The 26417-nt window shown below is 33.2% G+C and overlaps 1 protein-coding gene across 5 annotated transcripts in view; it reads right to left on the bottom strand.

Moving 5' to 3' along the window:
- Window positions 1-26417, bottom strand: part of XRCC4 (X-ray repair cross complementing 4) — a 245624-nt gene that overhangs the window by 191308 nt on the left and 27899 nt on the right. For all 5 annotated transcript variants that reach the window (XM_064482156.1, XM_031447654.2, XM_064482150.1 and 2 more), the window contains exon 3: window positions 25446-25621. In XM_064482156.1, coding sequence (XP_064338226.1) covers window positions 25446-25621 — 176 coding nt within the window. The remainder of the gene's footprint in view (window positions 1-25445; window positions 25622-26417) is intronic.

Raw genomic sequence — 26417 nt, 5'->3', positions numbered from 1 at the left:
CCTACACTTTCTGTGACCAATGCAAATATAACTTCATCTTTGAGCATGCTTTTTTTTCCCCCCTTAATTGAGCTGTTAGTTAAATTACCTGAAAAACACTTTAAACTCCAAGTGACCTCTACTATTCAAACACTATATCCTGAGACCAAACAGTTATATTACCACTCAAACCCTGATCTACCACATCGTACTTAGGAAGACTTAACACCAAGAGGCTTCCACTGCAAAGTGAAATACTTCATTATGATAGATTGCTATGAATGTGCCTCATTCAAGGATACCTAATAAAACTGATATTAGAATGATAACCACTTTTTTAATACTCTCAAAAATCTCACTGCAGTGGCACAACACAGAGACAATACAAGTATTATATTTTATGAAGAATAATAATATTGCATTGAAAGCCACACATTATTTAAAATAATTAGATGTTTTCCATGCTAACATTTAAGAGAATAATTTAGCTGCAAGTTGAAGATTCAATTTAATTATCACATTTTAAGATTATGTCAAAGAAATTTCTTCCTATTTTTTTAATACTGAATTTCAGCAGCTCAGGCACTTGGAAAGATTCATTTCTAAGTAATCACTAACTTAGGTCAAGCACTAAATAACAGAATTGACAATGCTATTTATGTAAGTGGCAACAGGTTAGGCAGCCAATCCTCAAAAGCCCTCACTGGACTCTCTGTGGGTGACCCATTTTGATATTGCAGTCAGTTTAGCACACAGTATACAAAACAAATGATAGGTTTAATAGAAACAAACAACATCCTCTGCTTTCTACTCAAAACAAAAAAAGTGCTCCCATGTAGAACATTTACCATCCAGGAGCTTAGTAGATTAGCTTATCAGTGCATTTATAAATCACTCCTAATGACACCACCTCTTTTGATGATATTACTTTGGTTGGGAGTAAATATGTCAAAATACTGAGTCCCACAGAAATGCAACTTCTTTGATCACTGCTTCAAAAAACTTAAAAAACAATAATTATAATTAAGAATACTAGAAATATTTGGAGTTTTTTGTTGTATAAAATAAATTATTCATTCTTTGCTAAACCTGCTTTTAATCATTATGTTACTATTAAAATATAACATGTAACAAAGTATTACATGTAACAACATATTCATTACATATATTTCCTATATCTCAAACAAATCAAAATATTGTAGACTAAGAGTAAGGTGACATAACACATTTCAACATAGTTCAGTCATCCAAAGAATATATACCAACCCTGATTAAAGAAAACAAGAGTCCAACATAAACTCTATGAACAGCAGAATATACTATGTGAAGTGGAGACTTTTCTCCTATTTTAAGATCTACTAAAAAGAACCATCAATAAGTTGATCCAAATCTCTGCTTGGCTGCAGAAACCATGAGGAAATGAAAATGTAAATCCATATGGTCATATTGGCATACCAATTAGATGATCTGATAATTAAATATAAAATGCACTATATTTTAGTATTCTGATTTAATAATAAATTTCCTGTTTTAGATAGGGCTATTCACTGTACAATACTGCAAAAAAAAAAAAATCAAACCCTTATCTTTGCTGGTAGGAATTAAAGTTCTTTCAGTTTGTTAAATACTCTGTTAAAAAGCATATCTGTTTATTTAGAGTACATTTAATACAATTTCTTTATGATTTTTTTGGTCTTTACCATAATTTTTTATTATAATTATACTGAATGTCCTAATTAAGCTATCTATTCCAGGGAGAATCATTTATTTTTTCTGATACTTCTACCTATCACAAACCCAAAAGAAGCACCTAACATAATGCATTACATAAAGCGGGCACTCAGGATTTGTTTTGAAAAATGTAAAGTTACATAAACATATCCTTAAGGACTTTTTTTTATATTCTTATTTACTAGAAATAGTAATAGGTAAGCAATGTCCAATCTGGTTCACAGACTCGGCTCATTTACAGGATGTCTTGCAGTGAACCAGGAAAGTAGCCCCAGAGTCCTCTGAAGAATAGTGCTCCAAGAAGCTCCCATCAATCAGAGATGGCACAAGGGAGGGACTCTGAGTTAATTCAATTCCTCATTTCATAAACATTTTAACTGAGGATCAAAAGTTAAGTCTAAAAGGTTCAAGGTCATAGAGCAAGTAATTGGTCCCATGTTAAAATATAAAATTATCCAAAAAGCAAGAAGAGACTACAAAAAAGATTAAGATGAACAGAATAATCACCATAAGAGAGCAGCTATCTTTTATTGGGTGCCTACTGTGGACCTGGTATGATGTTAAATACTTTTACACACTAATCTCATTTTAAGCTTAAACCTGCCACATGAAATAGGTATTAATTATCCACACATATTAAAAATGATGAAACTGAGGTTCAGAGAGATTAAGAAAGTTTTCAAAGGTCACAAGTGAATATAATACATAGTCAGAATTTAAGGTCAGAACTGTTTGACTTCAAATCCTTTACCATTAACCACTAGTATAAATAACTCTGATTATTTTGCTGCAGTGTATTCCAGCAAATAACTTTGGTATTCTGTTTTCCTGTAGTGTTTTTTTTCCTGTGACTGAAACTACAAAGAACACCTAAACACATTAAATTCAGGTTTCTGGATTTAGGGGGAAAAGGAAACAGAGAAGAGCGAGAGAAATAACAGAAAACATCAATTTCAATTGTCACTTTCAATAACTGGTATTCATGAGAGTGTGTCATATTTTAGTAAAGCATAATAAAATTACAAAGGATACTAATACTTATTGAATTCCTTCTATGAGCTAGGCACTATTCTGGGTGTTGGGAATACAATGATAAAAATACAGTCCAAGTCCTTGCTATCAAGAAATTTTATAAAGAACATATAAAAATAAATATCATACTAGTTCTTCCTTTCCAGGAGATCCATGTTCTCACTCCAATCTAAACATGCATATTAATAAAGTAAAACCTAAAAGGCTTTCTTGTTAATGACCACAGTCAAATAGCCACTAGGAAAGGTAACTATGAGATCATATAAACTGCCCATCTGCCAATATATGACCTGGGCTTATTACTTGTTTTTCCTCTGACTTTTCCAATTCAGTTTGAAACAGCTCAGAGAAAATCCCCTTGCCAGATTGTTTAGTCTCACAAATTTCACCATTAGATATTTTTTCCTGAGGTTCAGCCGAACTGGCCCTTTCTTTAGTTTCATTTCATAACTCTTTTGAGTGTCAATACCAGCTGCTCACTTTCCCTGGAAATTGTCCACTTTTCAAATACAGGCATGACTTTAATTAGACAAGGCATAAACTAGGACAGCAGAGAGACTGCTTCTAAGGAATTAGGCCAGAGCACCAATTTCTGAAAAAGCAGAGAGTTCAACAATATAAACATACTTCTTTTTTTTTTTTTTGAAATATGGAGAAAAGCCACAAGACCATAAGGGACTGGAGAACTCAAAAGCTAAGTACAAATCTCTGCTTCTAGTCATGGTCAAATAGTTCCCATTAATCCAACCCTAACATAGATAACAATTATAAACTCTGAATAAAATAGTTCTGTGTCTTTTTTTTTTTTTTTTAAGAAAAAGACGTGAAGGCATAGAAAAGCGAACAAAAGCAGGCTGAATTTGGAAAAAGGGTAACTGCACTGCATAAAATTCTCATTTTTATGGCCTGAGTGAGGACTCCAATCCCTGCCATGAAGAACAGTTAAAATTTAATAGAAACCAGTAGTCTTACTCTCTTCTAGAATCAGAAGACAGAGTCCAGGGAAACCACAGCAAGAAAACAAGTGGGGGGGGGGATGGATTCTGTAAAAGCAGAGAAACAGAGAAGGGAAGCTCTAAATTCTGTGGATAAACTGTTCAAGTCTCTTGCTAATCCTCAAACCACGTGTGTGAGAGACAGACTCCAAGCAGCCCTCCTAAGGTTAAAAGAACTGACCTGAAATTTCAGCTAACACCCACCACATGGGAAACAGAATTTGAAATTGGAGTACAGCCAAGTTAACTGACTTAAAAAACAAACAGACCAAAAAAAAAAAAAAAAAAAAAGAGTATTCTTTAAATGAATCTAAGAGAACCCTCTTTCTATAATATATCATTCACAATGTCCAGGACAAAATCTGAAAGTGCCCAACAAACGAAGAAACAAAAACATACTAAAAATACAATACATACAATTAATGGAGACTGACGTCAGTTTATCCAGATGTTGGAATTAGAAGACAAGGATTAAATCAACTAATATAACTATAATTAAGAATTTAAAGTAAAATACGATTATAATAAATGAAAAAGTAGAAACTCTCAGTGGAGAAATAAAAGTTATAAAGAAGAACCAAATGAGAATTCTAGAAATTAACAAAATATATTACACTCAGAAATTACTGGATGGAGATGACAAAAGAGACAATGGACTTGAAGAAAGACCAATACAAATGATTAATCTGAAGAACAGAGAGAAAAGGATTTTTAAAGTAAAAAGACAAAGGGGACTTTAACTGAAGTCTCTGAAAAAAGAGAGTAAGTATAAAAAAGTTATTGAGAAATAATAAACAAGAATTTCTTAATTTGAGTGAAAGACATAAATTTACAGATTCAAGAAACATAGAAACCCCTGCAAAGGAAAATATTTTTAAATTCCACTCCTAGGCATATCATGGTCAAATTGTTTAAAACCAAAGATAAAGAGAAAATATCAAAAGCAGCCAGGAAAAAACATATTACATACAAAACAATAATAATTCAAATAAAGGCTAACTTCTCAGAAGAAACAACAGATGAAAAAACAGGAAATTAACACACTGAAATTCCTAAAACAATGACCAAAAAGTCAATCTAGAATTCTCTGTCCAACAAAAAGATCCTTCAAAATTGAAGGCAAAACAGAGGCAACTGCAGATAAAATAAAACTAAGAGAAATCACTGACAGCATATCTACACTGTAAGAAATGCTAGAGGAATAACTTCAGGATGAAAGAAAATGATACAGATGGGAATACAGATCAGCAGGAAGGAATAAGTAACAGAATAAATGGTAAAAATCAATCCTACAATATAATGTTTAATTTTCTGCTTTTAGTGGTCATATATTTTTTAATTAAGAGGAAAAGTTAATTAAGTTGGGTGAATACCTTTAAAATTAACAGCTGTTTTACATTACATTTCTATATTTTCATTTCATTTATAAGCACATCAGACCTTACTATACCTAAATATTTTTGGTATAATGTTAAGTTTTAAAAAAAAATGCTAATAAAACTGATTCTCCAGACATCAAAACAGCACTGGAACAGGTAAATCATTTAATTTCTAAATCACCCTAAAAAATAATCATACTTATTCCGAAGGCTTATAAGGAGTCTGTAAAGTAACATGAAAAAGGTTATCACACTTTATTAAAAAGTATTCTTTTACTGATAACTATTTGAATCTCTATATTTAAGTGGCATGAGGTGTAATCACACGATATAAGTGAAATTGTATCATATGTATCTCAAATTGACAAGGAAACCTACTGAAAAAATTTATGCTGAACATGATTTCTAAAAATTATTTGAACAAGTAATCTGAAGGAAATTTTAATGCACTTAGAAATAAAAACAAAATCACAGCTGGGATCTCTGAATGAAAATTCTGAAGCAACATACAAACAAAATGGGCATCTCTGGGATGTCATCTACCCAGTAGCCAAGTATAGAATGAGTTCCTTTCACCAATGTAATCAGAATCTGTGATAATGTCTTTAAAAATAAGAAAGCTTCCTCTGACAAAAGTTCAAACATCCTTACAAACTCGGCCACATTAGTTCAGTGTATACTGGTTGCATGCAGATGTACAATTTGTCTTGCTGTAACTCTTTCCACTTACTGCTGGTCTTTTACGAAGGCTCTCCCAACTTTACACTTGGAATATAGTGAATGCCTTAGAAGTTTAATAAATCAACTAAAAAATCTGAGCACATTAAGTGCATATAAAATTAAAAGACGTTATATATTTATATCTATATACCTATATCTATATCTATATAATGGTAATTAGCCCCACATGCTTTGCAGTCACATCACCTGTGTTCAAGCCCAGCTGGTCCACTCACTAGCTATTTGGTTTCGGATAAGTTATATACCGCTGAATCTTTGTTTCCTCACTGTAACAGTGAGAGAATAACAGGACCTATTTCATAAAGTCATCAGGGTTGCATGTAGCATAATGTGTGATATCCAGTGGTCATTCTCATTATTAAGCACAGTAAAGGAGTAAAATAAGACAAGTACAGGGTCCCAGACCTTATGCAGTTATAATACCTGAACACAACTCAGCGTAAATTGAATTATGAAATACTGTAGAAAACCTATAGGAATATTAAGAAAGGTGATACCAATTCTGAATCAAATGAGAAGTGAAAACTTCTTGAAGAATAAGGCATTTCCACACACCCGCAAAAACTATGCACTTTTATTAACATAGTATACATAAGAGATATTTAGAGAATAACAAGAACCGTACAGAGGGGACCAAAATACCTGATTCATTTTCTGTCACAAAGAGATTAAAATAGCATTATTTTTTCAGTAAAGACTTTGTATAGAATATCTGAGATAGACCTGCTTCAGATTAATATTTGGGGAAATTTTGTGGTTGCCAAGGGGGTGGGGGTGGGAAGGGATAGACTGGGAGTTCAAAATTTGTAGATACTGACAGGCATATGCAGAATAGATAAACAAGATAATACTGTGTAGCACAGGGAAATATATACAAGATCTTGTGGTAGCTCACAGCGAAAAAAATGTGACAATGAATGTATGTTCATGTATAACTGAAAAATTGTGCTCTACACTGGAATTTGAAACAACATTGTAAAGTGACTATAACTCAATAAAAAAATGTTTAAAAAAAAAAAAAAGAAAAAGAAAAAAACAAACAACTCAATCCAAAAATGGGCAGAAGACTTAAACAAGCAATTCTCCAAGGAAGACATACAAGTGATCAATAGGCACATGAAAAAATGCTCAATATCACTAATTATCAGAGAAATGCAAATCGAAACTACAATGAGGTATCACCTCACACCAGTCAGAATGGCCATCATTCAAAAGTCCACAAATGACAAATGCTGGAGAGGCTGTGGAGAAAAGGGAACCCTCCTTCACTGCTGTGGGAATGCAGTTTGGTGCAGCCACTGTGGAAAACAGTATGGAGATTCCTCAGAAGACTAGGAATAGACTTACCATATGACCCAGTCATCCCACTCCTGAGCATATATCCAGAAGGAACCCTACTTCAAAAAGAAACCTGCACCCCAATGTTCATAGCAGCACTATTTACAATAGCCAAGACACGGAAACAGCTTAAATGTCCATCAACAGATGACTGGATAAAGAAGATGTGGTATATTTATACAACGGAATATTATTCAGCCATAAAAACTGACAACATAATGCCATTTGCAGCAACATGGATGTTCCTGGAGAATGTCATTCTAAGTGAAGTAAGCCAGAAAGAGAAAGAAAAATACCATATGAGATCACTCATATGTGGAATCTAAAACAAATTAAAAATAAAAAAAAATAAATACAAAACAGAAACAGACTCATAGACATAGAATACAAACTTGTTGGTGCCAAGGGGGAGGGGGTGGGAAGGGACAGATGGGGAGTTTGAAATTTGTAGATACTGACAGGCATATGTAGAATAGATAAACAAGATTATACTGTATAGCACAGGGAAATATATATAAGACCTTGAGGTAGTTCACAGTGAAAAAAAATGCGACAATGAATATATGTATGTTCATGTATAACTGAAAAATTGTACTCTACACTGGAATTTGACACAACACTGTAAAATGATTATAACTCAATAAAAAATGTTTAAAAAATGGGGGGAAGTTTAACACCAGAGAAGCACACTCATTGAATAAATTTCAGTGCAACACTTTAAAATAAGTAATATCTACACTAAGGGTAATGTCTCTAATATATAAAGAGCTCTTAAAATCTGAAGAACGGGGGGAAGGTATAGCTCAGTGGTAGAGTGTGTGCCTAGCATGCACAAGGTCCTTGGTGCAATCCCCAGTACGCACATTAAAAATAAATAAATAAGCAAACAAACCTAATTACCTCCCTACAAAAAAAAATTTTTTTAAAGAACTACCAAAACCCAATAAAAAAAATTTAAAATTACAAAAACAGACCATATACAAAAAAAGATATAAAAATGACCCTTACACATATAAAAAGGTGTTCAAATTCATTCAGAATTAGAGAAATGCAAATTAACACTGAGATACCTACTTTACACTTATCAGACTGGAGAAAACTTTAAAGTATAACAGCACGTTCTGTTAGTGAGACTGTGGAGGAACCAGACAAGTTCCTATGTTGCTGGTGGTAATACAAACTGGTCCAACTCTTCTGTAGGGGAATTTGGCAATATCTAAGAAAACAATATATGCACTTATTTTCTAGCAATCACACATCTGGGAATTTACCCTGAAGAGAAAATACATAGATAATTCACTGCAGCATTGTTTGAATTGTGAAATACTGGAAACAACTTAAATACTCATACACAGGAGAGAAGTCAAAAAATGGACATATTCACACAGTGGAATATGAAATGTCTGTAGAAGTGCAAGAGAAGCTCTTTATGAATTGACATGGGATGATTTCCAGGACACGTGGTTATGTGAAAATATCAAAATGGAAAAAAAAACCCTGCTTATACTGTACTACACTTCATATAAGAAAGAACAGGATATAATAAACATGCTCATTTGTACCAAAGAACATATAAGCCAGAAACTAGTGAGCTTGGTTACCAAGAGGAGCTGGCTGGGAATGTAATGAAAAAAGGAAGGGAATGGGAAGAGGGCAGTAGGGATGAGGGAAAAGTGGCCCTTTTCTGAATATAGCTGTGTATATGGCTCTGATATGTGGCAATTGTTCATATCCTCCCAAAAATAAGTAACTAATTAACATCAACCAGAATGTGAGTTCAACCCAAAATGGAATAGAAATACTGAAAGGATGGGAAGGAACAAAGCTAATTTGGGACATCCTGGAAAATCACATTTTAAATGTATACCGTAAGGATAAGGACAAAAAGAATTATATACAAATAGCATATTATATTTAGAAAATTTGTTTTTCACCAGGATATAAGTAAACAATTCTGAAATGACTTTACATGTATACTAGGACTGAGTAAATAACTAAACATATCATGGATAATGGAAGCCAGACTTTTCACTGTCAGAGAAAGTTGCAAGTAAGAAAGAGGAGAAGGCTAGAATAAACTCTATGACACTGGATTGAACTAAACGCTTTTAACATACATTGGAGATGTATGGAGAAATGCCATGGGGTGCACATATATATGTAAGTATACATATATATTTGCTAGCTCTGCCAGTCTGCTGAGAGGACCCAGAGGCCATGGCACCTCAGGAGCAATAAGAACACCTAGTACCCAAATACTGATTACAAAATATACACTTAAATAAAAGGAGCTGTTGCTGTTTGGATACATGGCTGATTTCAGGGCTGGGTCGGGAAAGACAAGATAAGCCTGGTACATCTTGTTGTGCCAGAAAGCAAAGAGGGGTTCAATGTAATGGAGACATATTTAACCACACAAAAGTCAAGTTGAAGAAGTTCCCAGGACAATTTGAGAAAAGAAAATAAACAATGAGCATAATTTAACCCATATAATAGAATAAATGTACTCATGAGAATGCATGCTGATATAAATAACTAAATAAATGGAGAAGCAGATTTCCTTACAGCAAAATTCCAATTAATGAAGTAATGGAATGATGAAATGAGAAAATCATAATTAAATGTATCATAGTAGCTACTGGAGACAAAAATCATCAATGGGTGCTAAAATTAGTGGGTAAAAAATATGATGAAAAATAGGTATTTGTATACTTTCAAAATGTACACACAAGATACTCATTAACTACAAAAGGGGAAAAAATAGCAAGTTTACAGTAGTGGAGAGAAACCTGGCAGATACTACCTTAATCAAGTATTCAAAGCTAATGTCACCAATAATGATGCAAGTAGATAACACGTCTCACTGAGAAGGATGTATCACTTCTTTGATATTCTTATAAAAATCAATAAATTCAATCTAACCATGAGAAAACATCAGACAAACCCAAACTGAAGAACATTATACAAAATAACCAGCCAATATTCTTCAAAAGAGTCAAAGAAGTGAAAAACAAAGACAAAAACTTTCACAGACTAAAAGATAAAAGAGACCATTAAATACAATGTGAGACATTCACTTGTATTCTGGACCAGGAAAAAAATTTCAGTGAATGTGATGAACTGAATGTCTGTGTTTCCCCAGATTTGTATGTTGAAACCTGAACCCCTCCTAATGTGATAGTATTTGGAAGTGGGACCTTTGGGAGGTAATTTGGTTTAGATGAATTCACAAGGCCAGGCCCCTCATGATCAGATTAGTAACTATAAGAAGCGGAAGAGATTAGAGCTAGCTCTCACTCCACCTCATGAGAATACAGCAAAAAGGCAGATGAGTACAAGCCAGGAAGCAGGCCTTCACCAAAAACTGAATTGGACGGTAACTTGATCTTGGACTTCCGACCCTACAGAACTGTAAGAAATAAATGTGTCGGCCACCCAGTCTCTAGTAATTTGTTATGCAAGGCAGAGTAGACTAAGACAGTGGTAAAAAGATAAAAATTCAAATAAGATCGGTAGATTTTTATGTCAATGTTACCTTTCTGATGTTAATAATTGTACTATGGCTACGTAAAATGTAAATACTAGGGCATCAGTGTAGGGTAAACGGTATGCAGGAATTCTCCTTAGTATTTTTGCCACTTTTCTATAAAATTAAAATGTTAAAAAAAGATAGCCGTCAAAAGCTATAAATTGACCAAGAACCATAACAAATCAGGAAAAACATCATTATAATCCACCATTATGGTTCTAGTCACAATGGGCCTATCTCCACTATTGGACTGGTTTTGGATCATTTGTAGCCGGAAATAGCACATTGTCTCCAGGAGTTGCACAAATAATCAGTCTTTAACTGTTTTCATGGTATGTCTTTTTGAATAATTATTTTATTTGGATGCTTCCAGTTTTGAATAAAAATTATCTACTGATGGCCAGTTTTAATCAACTTATGTTGTTATTGCCAGAAAATTCAACAAAGAAAACGAAGTTCTGAATCTACCAGTAAATTTACATCTGAAAAGAGTACACATTATAATAATAACAAACATCTGTTTAAAAAGGCTTCTCTGAGGTCAAGGGAAGTCTAAGCCACTCTCAATTTTTTTAATCTCCAGATATATTAAAAGTGAAATTAAGATTACAAAAATTGCATTCACATATTTAAATTGATGTTATTTATACGGAACTTCAAAAAATATAGCTTGAAATGGGATACAACTTTAAACCAGCATAACAAAATGTCTAGACAACGTGTATAAACTCATTTACATAAGTATATGCTTGAGGCCCTTCTGATTACAAGGCATCAACCCAATGGGCTCCTGGGACAAGACTCACATTATATCAACTCACAGTTTACAAAGATTTGCACACATATCAATCTTAGTGCCCACAACCATAAACCCTGAGAGTTTGTATTATTAGCTTATTTGAACTCAGTTTTTTCATCATAAAATAAAGATAAATGACTTGATGAAACCCATATGGTTAGAATTAGATACAAGACTCAAGACAAAATCTTGAGTTCTTTCCATTATAACACATTTCCTCTCAACAAAAGACCACCCCCAAAACATCCAGGTTTGCTGGAATTTCAAACTTAGCTAAGACATGGTTACTGCCCTCAAGGACTTTACTGTATAATGGAAGAGACATCCAAGTAAATAATTAATAACAAAGATTTATAAAGTGTCTGAAAAAGAACTGTCCTAGAAAAAGTACACACACACACACCCCTATACACTAATTCATTAGATCCTTACAACCACTGAGTCAGGTATTAGTATTATTTCTGAATTATAAAAGAAAAACTGAGGACAAACAACTGAATATAAGATGCCCAAAGTGTCTCACCTGAGATCCAATCAGGTCATCAGGCAGTAGGATAGCAGCATGTCCGGCATGGGTCATACAGATGCTGTAGGCTATAACTGTTTTAATAGTGATGTTTTAAACAATCTAAGTATATAGTCTTTCAAAAATGTATACTAGTTTTAATGTCATTTGAACAGTATTTCTCTCTCTGCAGCCTCCTAAATTCAACACTTTTTGAGGGGGTGCATACAACTATAATACATTGCATCTCTTTCAGTCTCGCCCACTGAAACATCCTAGATGGTCTAATTATTACATTAGTTGTGATTTATTTATCAACAGTAAAGATTTCTGTTCTGAATTCATTTTTAAAATATTTAGCTTAAATATCAATTAGCAATTATTTTCCACAATTTTTCCTACTAACACAGAAGTAGGTACCATCTTCATCACCATCTGATTTTAGATGTTCCTAAAATGTTTTAGAGCCTATTTTCTCAATTGGTTATTTACTTACAATTTCAGGCTAGTAACAGTAAATGAAAATCTGATTCTTGACTGAATTTCATAATAAAACAATTTGCTTTAAGAAATAAAAAAGAAATGCCTATTTAAGAAAATAAAGAACTAAATGTAATTTAATTAAATTGATAAAGAAGACCATAGGTCTTCATAGCTTCAGAAAACCAAATTGTCAAAGTATAGCTAACTTAAACTTTTTCTATGCAGTAATTAGAACAGTATTAACAATGTAGGTAACCTAAATCTACTTTGAAAATTTAACTTTCTTAAGTGAAAATGTCAAAGGCCTAGAATCACCTTAATCTCTTTATCCTAATAGATTAAAATTTTAAATGATAATAACTTAATGATTTACTTTTAATTAAAGCTGGAGAGTCATGAGAATTAAAAGAAAATCCAAATTGAAAAAAAAAAAAAACTAAATAATGAAGATTATCACAACTTTTGACTCAGGTGCCCTGATAATTCTCTTCCCGAACCTTAATGTCTTAGGTACACAGAGTGAAGCAATGATATCTAGTAGACTATGCCATTTTACTCAGGAGGGAGCTATCTCAAAGTTTAAAAGTTTCCAATAGGGGCAAAATAAGCAATAAACCTAAGAGACAGGTTATCACACCATGCAATCTAACTTAAGCTACTGTAATAGATAGGCAAAGCTAAAAGACTATACAGGATTACAACATTCTTGATTTTACTACCCTGTGTAGAAACAACAGCAGCCTGATAAGGGAAGCAGAAATATTTTACCTCAGGCGTATAAAATTAGACCTAAAACAAATGTTCTGGTCCTCTTTAACAAAGGTTTAAAAGCAGGACCCTAAGGATTATATTGTTTCCAAGTAAACCACCTGTGTCCCAGAACAAAGCATAGGTTTAGAGAAATACAAACGTATGCAGCAGAAACAAGAAAATTCACAATGTTTGGCATCCAAACAAAGATTAATGTACATGCAACAAAAAGGGAAAATAGAACACAGGAATTATGACAGGGCAGAAAAATCTATCAAAACCTAAGCCAAAATAATACAGATTATAGAATTAATGGACAAGGTCATTAAAAGTTATTAAAATTTTATTCCATATATTCAAGGATATAAAAAAGACTGCATATGCTAAAGTGATTTATAGAAGATATTAAATAGATGTAAATCAAACTTTGATGAAAACCACAACATCTGAGATAAGAAATATACTGAATGGAATTAACAGCATATTAGACATAGAAAAGAAACAATTAATGAATATGAAAGCTGAGCAATAGAAACTATTCAAAATAAAAAATGGGGAAAATTTTAAAAAGGAAGAAAAAGAGGATAAGTGAGCTATAAGACAAATTCAAGCAACGTAATATACAGGTAACTAGAGTCTCCAAACAGGGAGGAAGGGTAACAGAAAAACTATTTGAATAATGACCAAAATTTGCCAGAATTGACCAAAAAAATATGAACTAACAGATCAAAGAGGATCAATAAAGAGAAAAGTACATTAAGGCACATTATAATCAAACTGTTCAAAAGCAGTGATAAAGAGAAAAATCTTAGAAGCTGGAGAAAGAAGGCACATTGCTTAGATAGGAAAAACATGACAAGTAGCCAGAATATAGTAGAGCAACATTTTTAAAGTATTCAAAGAAAAATATCATCAACTTAGAACTTAATACCTGGTGAAAATATCTTTTAAAAAGAATTGTGAAATACAGACTTTTGCAGATACACAAAACCTGACAGAACTCATCACAAGCAGACCTGCATGAAAAGAAACATTAAAAGAAGTCCCTCTGTATACAGATAAAAACACAGAAAGAAAGAGGTAAGAAAAAATTACCATTAGACAATAATGGAGAAAATGACATTTTAGTTACAACCCTCTCCTCTAACAACACCCCCTCCTCCCCACCAGTTCTGACCAGATAACTGACCAATCCAGGATGTCTGTTGCTGGTTGGGTTCCAGGTAGAATGTTGGGGTATCCCCTGGGGCTTGTTGTGGCTGGTGGGTCCACGGTAACTGGGCAGAGCTCTGTGGTGGATCAGTGCCATGGAGGGGCTGCTGTCCTCTGTGGAGCTTGGCTTTGGGCTGATCCTTAGGAAGCTGAGTGCGGTTCTGGTTTTGTTGCTGCCCAATGGCCTGTGTTCTCAGTTCATGTTCCAGAGCCTCCACTAGGAGATAGTGTTGAGTCTGCCTGTCCTCAGCTTATTGGTGGGTGTCTTATTTACTTTCAGACTTATTCAGTCTGTTAGAAGTCAACTTAATAGAAGACATGAAAAGCAACTGGCAAAAACACTGGATGCACAGATTGAGGAGAAATGCCACCTCACTGACAAGCTTTGTGTGGCTAAAAAGGAGACAACTTTAAAGAATGCCAGGCTAGAGAAGGAGCCAGCAAATATACCCAGCCTCACTGACACTTACAGAAAGTTGATGACGGTCAACCTGAGTTCAAGGAAGGAAATCAAATTTCTCATCCAAGAACTGAAGAAAGAGAGATCCCTACAGTCTACACAAGAAGAGATGGAGGAGATGCTAAAAGTGCTCAAGTTCCTGGAAGAGGTCATGACAATCAGCACATCACAAGGGGCTTTTACAAACCAGCCAGGGGACCAAGCACCAAGTCCTGATGATCCCTTTCCCAGGAGTGGGCCCTCATATTAAAGCTGTGCTGTTCCCTCCCCTCCACTCAGGCCTCCCAAACGGCCAGGCTGCATTCACTCACTCAATTAGATCTTCACCTGAGCTGCACTGAGGCCAGTGGATGGAGGGCAATCGCCTCCTTTGGACCAGAGTTCCTCCAACTTTACCAGTGAGCACAGCAGTGAACTCCTTCATGGTCAACATCTCTCATCTAAAATATATTGGAATTCCCAGAACACACCACGAAGCATGGGACTTTTTTTATATTCAGAAAATGTTTGGATTATCTTTTATTAGTTGTGAAAGAAACGTTGTAATTGAGACTGATCTTCTATTTAGTTTGAATCTATATTACGCCTCATTTCTCAAGACATTTTGGGTAACTATTATACATCAGCAATGTAAGTGAAGTATATATATAATTATTCTGTGTACAAATATTGCATTATAATTGGAAAATGTATGCAATTTGTCAATATAAACTTTTAGATGGCCATAGCATTTATTTCTAGAATTTAATTCTGATGTCATAAGTTTAAGTCAAAGAGCCTTTTTTTACCTGAGTATGTATAATTTTAAAAATAGATGAACTTTTTAAAGATGAAGTTAAATTGTAATCTTAGAAGAAATTTTTATCATTTAATTTTTATATTCTGTTATAGCAATATCCATAATAAAAAAATAAATTTGATAAATTAAAAAAAAAGAAGTCCCTCTGACAGAAAATAAATAATATTATACAGAAATCTGTATCTACAAAGAATAATGAATCACTCCAGAACAGGTAACTTTGTGGGTAAATATAAAAGACTTAAAAAAAAAATAAAATCACTTAAAAGACAACTCAGAATTCTGATTCTGGGTAAGATGGAGATAGTTCATTACTTCTATTACTCTCACTAATTACAACCAAAAATCCCGACAGATACTTAGAGCAACTATTAAAAAGATTCCTTAAGGTGGAGAAAAGAAAGCATATTTAAAAGGAATCTTGGAACTTGAGGGAAGATTTGGCAAAGAGTTCCCTGATTGGTTTTGTTTTGTTGCCTTTTATACATCCAACCTGGATATTAAAGAAGTCTGAAAGATGACAACAACAGTGCGTACAAATAAACAAAAAGAAAAGCCACTTCCGTCTGGCTATAGGAAGCAGAAAAGGGTTAACCAGCACAGAATCCTTTTGCCTAAAACTCTTCCCTTCCCCTCTCAGTTCAGGCAAAGAACCCAGAAGAAGCTACACTTATCCCCATCCTGATCCCCATCTTGTACAAAAGACAGGAGACTAAAGGTGGAGCCTAGTCTACTATCCTCACCCTGAACTCATGAGGTCCCTTCCTCTCCCAACTTGGTGCTGTGGACACAGAAATTGTGGGCAGAGACTTATTATCCATGCATACTCACCCTGCACTGATCAAGTGGCACTCTTCTCCCCACTAACACAGACATACACCATGATCAAGTAGATCATTCCAGGAATGCAAGGCAAAATCTCAATCTTTGTAATCAACCATATTAACAGTCTAAAAAAGAATACTCATATGCCCACATCAATTGATGCAGAAAAAGCATTTAAGGCAATTCAATACCTATTCACAATAAAACCAATCATCCAACTAAGAATAGAAAGAAATTTCTATAACTTGATAAAGAGCATATGAAAAATAAACTACAGCTAAGAGCATATGTAATGATGAAAGACTGAATGTTTTCCCCCTAAAATGGGACATAAGTCAAAGATTTCTGTTCTTACCACGAAAATTCCACATAGTAGTTTCATGTCCTAGCCAGTAAAATAAGGAAAAGAGAGGAGATAAAAGGCATAAAGATTGAAAATAAATAAAACTATTCTTACTGGCAGATAACATTACTGTATACATAAAAGATCCCAAGGAATCTATACAAATACACAAAAACAACAAACCACCCTGGGACAAATAAGGGAATTTAGCAAGGTTGGGGATTACAAGGTCAACACACAAACACACACACACAAACCCTGTATTTTCATATACTAGTAAAGAACTATTGGAAACTCAAATTAAAAAACAAAACCATTAGTATTAACTTCCCAAAGACTGAAATACCTACTAATAAATCTAACAAAACTTGTGCAGAAATTCTGTGCTAAACACTACAAAATGCTGATGAAAGATATCAAAGAAAAACTAAGAAACATACTATGTTCATGGATTAGAAGACTCAATTGGGGCTTTTTTTTGTATATAAAACTGATTTTAAAATGTATTTGGAAAGGTAAAGTAGCTAAATGATCTAAAACAACATTGAAAAAAAAGAATAAAGTTGGAAGAATTACACAACCCGATTTTAAGACTTATAATGTAGCTACAATAATTAAGACAGTGCAGTATTGGTAGAGGGATAGAGGATAAATTCATGAAACAGAATACAGACTCCAGAGATAGACCCACACAAATACAGCCAATGACTTTTAATAAAGGTACAAAAGCAATTCAATGGAAAAAGGAGAGTCTTTTCAACTACTGGTTAGTTCAACTAGACATTCATATCCAAGAAAATGAACTTCAACCTACACAAAAATTAACTAAAAATAGATCATAGACTTATGAAGCCAGCAGCTGCTGCTGGCTCTGAAAATCAAAAATGCCTCCACACATTGCCAAAGGTCCCTGGAAAAGCAAAACCTCCTCCAGTTGAGAACCCAGTTGACCTGGGGACCTAAATAATTGAAGAGCTATATCTTGGTCGTAGGTCAGAAGACTCAATACTGTCAATTCTATAGGTTCAATGCATTCAGCAGACTTATTTGTAAAAAACTGACAACCTGATTCTAAACATCACCAGAAAATTTGAAATATAGAGAATATCCAGAACAACTTTGAAAAAGAACAAAGTTGAAGGACTTACATTATCCAATTTCAAATTTTATTATAAATCTAAGTTATTAAGACAGTCTGAGATTGGCACAGAGATAAGTAAATAGATCAACAGAACAAAACAGAGTCCAGGTATAGACTTATATGTATGTAGTCAAGGGATTTTTAACAGAACTCAAGAAAATTCAGTGGAGAATTCACCAAAGGATTCTAGAACAGCTGAATATCAATATGCAAAAAATGAATTTCAATCCACATCTTGCAGTATATACCAAAATTAACACAAAATGTGTCACAGACTCTAAATATAAAACCTAAAACTATAAAACTCATATATGAAAGCTTAGGAGAAAAATCTCTGTGATTTTAGACTAGGCAGAAATTCACCAGATATGACACTAAAAGCATGACTGATAAATAAAAAATATTGGACTCCGTGAAAATTAAGAATTTCTCCTCTACTCCCACAAATAGAGGCGTAATTGTATATCTGTTAATGACTTAGTGTGCAGAATATGTAAAAACCTCTTCGAAATTCAATAAGGAAACAAGTGACCCAATTGAAAATATGTAAAGGAACCAAACAAACATATCATTAAAGAAAACATACTGATGGCAAATATCATCATTAGACATTAGGGAAATGCAAATTTAAAATATAATGAAATACTAATACACAGCCACTAGACTATCTAAAATTTAAATAATAGGTGTTGACACGGATATGAAGGAACTGAAATTCTCATTTATGGCTGGTGGAAATGGAAAATACTATGGCCACTGTGGAAAACTGTTCATTGGTTTCTTAAAAAATTCAATGTTCACCAATCATTTAAGCCACCTATTCTACTCCTATGCATTATCCAAAAAAATAAAACATATTTCCATACAATGACTTGTATACAAATATTCATGGTTGCTTATCTGTTACAGTCCAAAACTGGAAACAACTGAAATGTCCATCAACAGATGAATGCATAAATATATCAGGGCATGTTCATAAAATAGAATATTTACTCAGTTGTAAAAAAAAAAAAAAAGGAATAAATTAATGAATCACACAACAACCTGGAGGAATCTCAAAATAGTTGTGCTGAATGAAAAAGGCCAGACCCCCTCCCGTCAAAAAGTACCTACTATAGGATTATATTTACATAAAACTCTAGAAAATATAAAATAATTTAGTGAAAAGAAAGCTGATAGGGAGTTGTCTGGGGACTAAATAGAGAGGTACAGAAGACTGGGAAACAAGATTACAAATGTATACAAAACAAATTGGTGGGGAATGAGGATTTGTTCATTATCTTGATTGTGGCAACAGTTTCATGGGTATGCACACATTTTAAAATTTATCAAATTGTACACTTCCAATATGCACATTATATCTCAATAAAGCTATTTTTAATATACCCACAAAAAGATTTATACATGAATGTATATTCATATACAATGTATATATATGTATATACTGCTTTATTAATTTCCACAACTGAAAACCATCCACATACAATGAAAAAGTCAATGTGGCATATCCATACAATGGAATGTTACTCAGTAATCAAAAGGAATGAACTGACACAAAACACAAAATGATAGGGGGGAAGGTATAGCTCAGTGGCAGGGCACATGCTTAGCATGCAGGAGGTCCTGGGTTCAATCCTCAGCATCTCCATTAAGATAAATAAGTAAGTAAATAAGCCTAATTACCTCCCTCCCAAAACAATAAAAAAAAAATGAAACTTGAAAAAAACACACAATGATGAATCTCAAAAACATTATACTATGTAAATAAAGTTACATGCAAGAGTACATCATACTGTCCAGTTCCATTTATGTGAAATTCTAAAATACGTAAAGCTACTCTTTAGTGACAAAGAGCAGTTTAGTGGTTGCCTGGAGCTTGGAGAGTGAGCAGAGTTGGGGAGGAAAGAGGGTAACCAAGGACTGATTTCAAAAAGGCATGAAGTTACTGTCTGGAGTGATGAAAACTTTACATTATACATAGGTACATTTTATTGTATGCACATTACACCTAAACAAAAAGGTTATTTTAATTGATTTTAACAGAGGCCTGGGCTCTACTCTACCTAACTTACTACCTCTGCTTTCCTTAGGAATTTGTTTATGCTTTCAGCAACTGTTTCCTCACATACAGTGACAATGATGAAGTGAGAGCACAAGCTAAAGGAGATTAACTGAAAAGTAATAAGCAATACTATTAACCTTCAAAAGTTCTTTTAGAGCACAGTTTTTACATGCTACTTTCTACTTCTGTTTTACTAAGAAAGTTGTTTCTTTCCTGAAAAATCCTGGAATAACTGAAAAAATTAAAGTATAATGACTTTGAGATGTTTCTTATAAAAGAAAACATTTTAAGTCGAAGCAGAACAATATGAAACTAGAAAAAGAAAATGAGTTCTCAAAGACAAAATTGTGTAACTAAAAATTGATCATTTTTAAAGTAATAGTTCTAAAGTCTCTTCTATGGCTTATACTTTGAACAGGATTTCTGCACCACTTACATTACTGATTTGGTTCCCACATTCCAAACGGTCAAGATTGTAAAGTGTTTAATACAAATACAGCAGATGTATAGAAATACTTTTATGACAAAATACTATGATTTCTTTTTGAGGCATTCAAGCAACACATTTGCAACGCATACTCCTACAAACCTGAAAATCATTACTATTTTTGATAAAGTCTTTGGCAGAGTACCATAATAAATGCTCCAATTCTGATATTTCATCTGGAAATATCCATTTGATTTCAAAGTCCCTCAAACCACAGGGACACATGGCAATAATACAGGATTTTGGACTGCTGTTTTTAAAAACAACTTTGACTGGTTTGGGCTAACTTATTTTAGTTCGTTTTTATATATCTGAGAAATGTAAGTTAAATAAATGTAGAGAGGCTGTTCGAACTTAGAATGTATTTTCTACTTTAACAAAAAAGTTATGACATATAGTAAGCTACAAACTAACCTATACCTTATTATATGTTGTAACATATAGTTTAGTTTTTTAAACTAAAATATGACTTAAACGATTATTCGTAATGAAAATACTAGAGGAAGATCCCTGTAACAATTAAATGGAAACTTTTGACTGAATGACATTTCAATCTCTCCTAAACATAAACATGCAGAGATTGCCCACCGTCCCTCAATATCCACTTTCCCCTTTTTACACAGTAATAAAAATTTCTGGACATAAGACACAGCTTAAAAATCATATTTCACAGATTCTCTTGCAGCTAGGTGAAGCCCTGTGACTTATTCTGGACAATGGGATTCGAGCAAAAGTAAAGCATTTTTACACAAGGCCATAATATTACATAAAGGACATATTAGTGTGATGGCCTTAAAGAAAATGCGTATGTTATTTTCTCTTTAACTCAGTCCTGTTGCTTGAAAGGTGAACGTAACAGTGATCATGAGGTAAAAACTCACTGTTAAAAGTGGCAAAACAACTTGATTAAAAACAGAAACAGACTCACAGACATAGAAAACTAACTTACGGTTATCATGGGGAAAGGGATGGGAAGGGATAAATTGGGAGTTTGAGATTTGCAGATACTAACTACTATATATAAAATAGATAAATGACAAGTTCATACTGTATAGCACAGGCAACTATATTCACTATCTTGTAGTAACTTATGGTGAAAAAGAATATGAAAACGAATGTATGTACATTCATGTACGACTGAAGCATTATGCTGTACATCAGAAATTGACACAACATTGTAAATTGACTATATACTTTAAAAATATGTATATATACAAAAAAGAAAATAAAGAGAAAAAGAAGCAGCTCTAGGCCTCCATATCATAAAGTCATCGTATTAACCCAGGCCTGCCTATTTGGATCTTTACATCAGAGAAAAGCAAACCTCCATGCTATTTAAATCATCACATTTTCAGTCTAGACTGTATCTGAAGCCAATATTTGATGATGAGGTTAGGGAAAAGGAAAGAAAAGAAAATGTAAATATATTTTATTATAATTGTAAGAGACCTAAAGCCAATTCGAATGTGTTATGTTTATGTGTGTGTTTATCATGTTTAATTTTGCTTCAAACCTCATGGCTTTCCTTCATTAGGAGTATTTTTAGAAATATAAAACTACAGTATATTAGATGACCTGGAATGAATCCAAGAAATCACTTCAAAACTTTATAGATGAGAAAACAGAGGTATGAGCAAGCTAAATGATGACCCCAAAGTTACTCTTATCAAAAATAATTAGATCTTTTTTATGTGGCTCATGAATGAAAATGTTTTCTGAACAGAGCCAATTACAAAAGCGAAAGAGGAAGAGGAATTAGTTTAATTTTTTTTTAATTTTTAATTAAGATGTATTATTTGCATGACAAAGTGTGTACTGCAGAATCCCTATGAACTGTGAAAGGCAGAGGGAAAACAGTGACACAAAGTATGTGAATAATCTGCTGAGTGGGCGACAGTATTTATAGTAAAGAGATAATGAGTTCTTAATGCTTGCACTAGAGTATATCTTCATTCAGAACAGTCTACTGCCAACTGAAGAGTTCTAATGATGGGGCAGGAAGGGTCGCAGCAGTCTACACCTTACAGATAAAAAAGAGCACCTAGCTGGCCATTCAAGATTTATTCCAATAAGAATTAAGCTAAAATAAAAAATTTCTATGTTACTGCAAGGAAAAGCCAATGAGAGCATAAATGAAATTTTAGGTATTATGAGCTCAAAAGCAATCTCATTAAAATTATGGACTGATTCCCTCCAAACAATATATATAAATATCAACATACACACTATATATATATATATATATATATATATATATATATATATATATATATATATTAAATATTTCATTGCTTTGGAAAATGACAATTCTTTCACTCTAATAAAACACAAGATACTATTTCCAAAAAATCAGGTCTTTTTGAATATAAAAATTAGTAGTTACCCCCTTTTAAAAAACAGAAAAGAAAGAAAATTTGATATGAATGTAAATTTCAAATAAGCCTTGTATGACTTAAATACTCTAAACGTTCAAATTATGGAGAAATCTCCAATGCAGCATTAGACTTATAAAACTTCTTGAAGTGACAGCCAACAACTGCCCCAAAACCCTAACTCTCAGTGGTATGAAACTCACAGCAGACTGTATTTAGAACTCATGGAATATACTTTACCATGGGAGAGTAAGCTTATGTCAACAAACAACCGAATTCACTACAACTTTTTGAGTTGAATCTACATTCATTCTTTTCTTTTCTTCTAAGTGTTAGGAGGTCATTATTGGCAACAATCAGATGTGTGTGTCATCAAGGAAAGGATTACAAACTCCTTTTAAATTTTTAGGTCATCCAAAGCAAAATTAGCCTTAAAAACTATTCTGCCATGTTTCCAATTGTCTGCATATTTTTGCCAGCAGATGAATTTACAAGATACTGTCACTCTGAAATTCAACTTGCAGAAACACATCCTGAAGCACTCACCAGAAGATTCCCACGGAAGTTTAGCCAAATGAACTTGTGATTTTCATCTGCATCCATAAGGCTGACTCAAAGCACCTCAAACTGAAAGTTTTACCACATCCAAATATCCAAAAATATCTATCAAGTAAGTCAAGTCACGAACTCCTCCTCATCAAACTGTTCTAGGAGTAGCCTTTCTTTTTCTCGTAAGCAAATGAAAAAATGAATAAATAATAAGGCACCTATCTAAACTGCATTGTACTGTTTTAGGGCATATCTGTTTGGAAACCAACACTTCTGCATTGCTAGGAATCTCTTATTCTGTTTCCATTTCTTGAGAAAACCTGTTGAAAGGTGGTTCAAGGCTTTGGCTCTAATAAAGTTGATTAACTTCAGGGTAGTAAACAAGGTATCTTTTCAGGATTATTATCAGTTTTTGAGACTGATAAATGCCAAGTCGATTGTAAAAGCCTTAAGTCATGAGGAACTGAAGTTCTTTCTTCACAAAAGCAACAAGATCAGATGTATCTCCAAGCATGGCAAGTACTCCATCCATGCCTGATGTACCTAACCCTCCTTTCCACCATGCCAAAGATACCAAAAGCCTTCTAAGTTCCCAGAAGATACCTCTGAAACTTGGGATCTGTTACACACCAGGGTACACAAAATAGATGAAAACCAGAAACTGGCTGCATGAAATAATGTTAGTTATTATAAACAAATGCTTGTTGAGTGGGAAATAGCATTATTCTCAATTTGACAATGATCTGCTTCAAAATATCAGAAGAGTCAACAGTTCTGTAGTATACATTTGATTGTACTTGAATCATAGGAAAGAACATTTTGTGATAAATAACAAAATTTCAGTAGTCAGCTCAAACCTTACTTACCCTATTTTAAATTTTCATCTTAAGGACCTCAGCATATTAAAACTCATGTAAGCGGACAGCTTAGCAGAATAAGTATGTATCTTTTAAACAGATACAATTACTGAATCCAGGCTCTTTCAATTATTCTCTATAGGATAAATGAAAGCAATGATTCCATCTGTTCCTTCAAATGTTTCGCTAATTGGTGACATCCTTTTAATCATTGTGAATTAAAGAATTTTCTTAAAAAATAATTTTTAAAATTCAGTTTAGCTCCAGCACAAACTGTCTATAACAGTCTCTAAACTTAATGTAGTGAAAATTTCCCTCCTTTTCTTGTATTATAGATCTAATATCTGACTGACAAACCACTGATAAAAAGCACGTAATTCAACCTCTAAATATACCATAAACTTGAATAAAATATACAAACACTAAGTACTATACTTTTGATAAATAAATCATCTGCCGTGATTTAAATTGGTGCAAAAAATGTAGAAACTGAGCAGGACAAGTAGCAGATATTCTTGTCTTTATAGTATGCAAGTTTTGGAAAGCTTGGGTTGAAAGTTATTTCTTTTTATTTTAATAATTCTAAGTTGATAACATAAATAAAATACCTTAATTTCTAGTCATACATCTGACTACACTTAACTATATCATTTTATAATTTCAAATACATTCTACTAAGGAAGAAAATAAGTCATAATTATTAAATATTCAGAAGAAAATATGTTATTTTCTTTATTAAAATCAGTATTTCCCCAAACTTATTTCAATAAACCTTGCCTCATGGTATAAAACTTCTGACCCCACTTTTCAGAATTGCTCATTCATGTAATTATCTCAATATTTAGTTTTAAAGCATTAAAAACAAAATACATTTTCTAATAATTATGTTCCATAATTCATTAATATAAAACACATATAATGCCTATAACTTTGAAGGATTTTCCAACTTAGAAACCAAGTACTTTCCAACTTTTATTTCTGATGTATTCTGGGAATAATATGCTAGTGACTTAAATAATTTCTCAGTATGTGTTCTGACATCTTACCACTTACAACATTATGGAAAGTTTTACTTACTGAAACATCTTTCAGGTTTTTATCAAAGGAGAAATGACAGGAATCCTTAGAAAAATTAAACTTGTATGTGTCAGCTGGTCCTGCTCCTGACACCAGTGCTTTTCTCAGTTCATCAACATATTTCTCTTTTTCCATCGCCATGTCATCTGCTTCTTGGGAAATCTCTGCTCCACGAACTAAGAGAAACATTAATAAAAAGTTTTATTAACTTGAAAACAAATTTCTAAACATAAGAATAAAGTTGTTTACTTGTTGCTACTAATTTATTACTTATGTAACAGAAATGTAAACAAAAAGTCAAATGAATCCCCATACATTTTTAAGTCAAATTATACCCCTTAACTGAACTAGCAATTTTTGAGAAATACAGTAATTTAGTCTCAAATCTCATCTGAAAAGCATTAGACTCCTTGCATTCTTTCTCTGTCCTCAGACGAAAGAAACAACCAGCTTGTGTACCTGCTCCAAGGCCATAGCAGAGAAATTATTTCCTATAATGATTAATAAGCTCCGTATTTTACATCTTTCTTCCTTGTCTCAATTATTAAAGAGATTAAATACTCTATCATCTATTTCTCACTTACATGGGCAGAGTCAAATTTAAAGTCAAGATGGAGTTCATTCTTTTCATCCCATTAGGCGCCAACAATAAAAAAGGTGGATGAAGGGAGTTGATGAGGAAGGAAAGGGAAGGGATTAATATTTACTGAGTGTCTCCTCTCTGATAAGCATTTTATTACATATCTGGCTTCCAATTCTCTCAATACTTAAAGCTGATGTTTCACTCATCCATAGAGATTTTTACTTCAATAATTATATTTTCAATCTTAATATTCTCTTTGCTTCTTTTTCACAATATCCTGTCCTTGCCACACCCTTCTTTCAAATATCTGAAGGATTTAAACATATTTAAGATCTCGCTCAGATGATCTATGATGCATAGATCTCGCTCTATGCATGGTTCCTGGGGTA

Source organism: Camelus dromedarius, chromosome 3, assembly GCF_036321535.1.
Source record: "Camelus dromedarius isolate mCamDro1 chromosome 3, mCamDro1.pat, whole genome shotgun sequence".
NCBI lineage: Eukaryota > Metazoa > Chordata > Mammalia > Artiodactyla > Camelidae > Camelus > Camelus dromedarius.
This window is presented reverse-complemented; position numbering and strand designations above follow the sequence as displayed.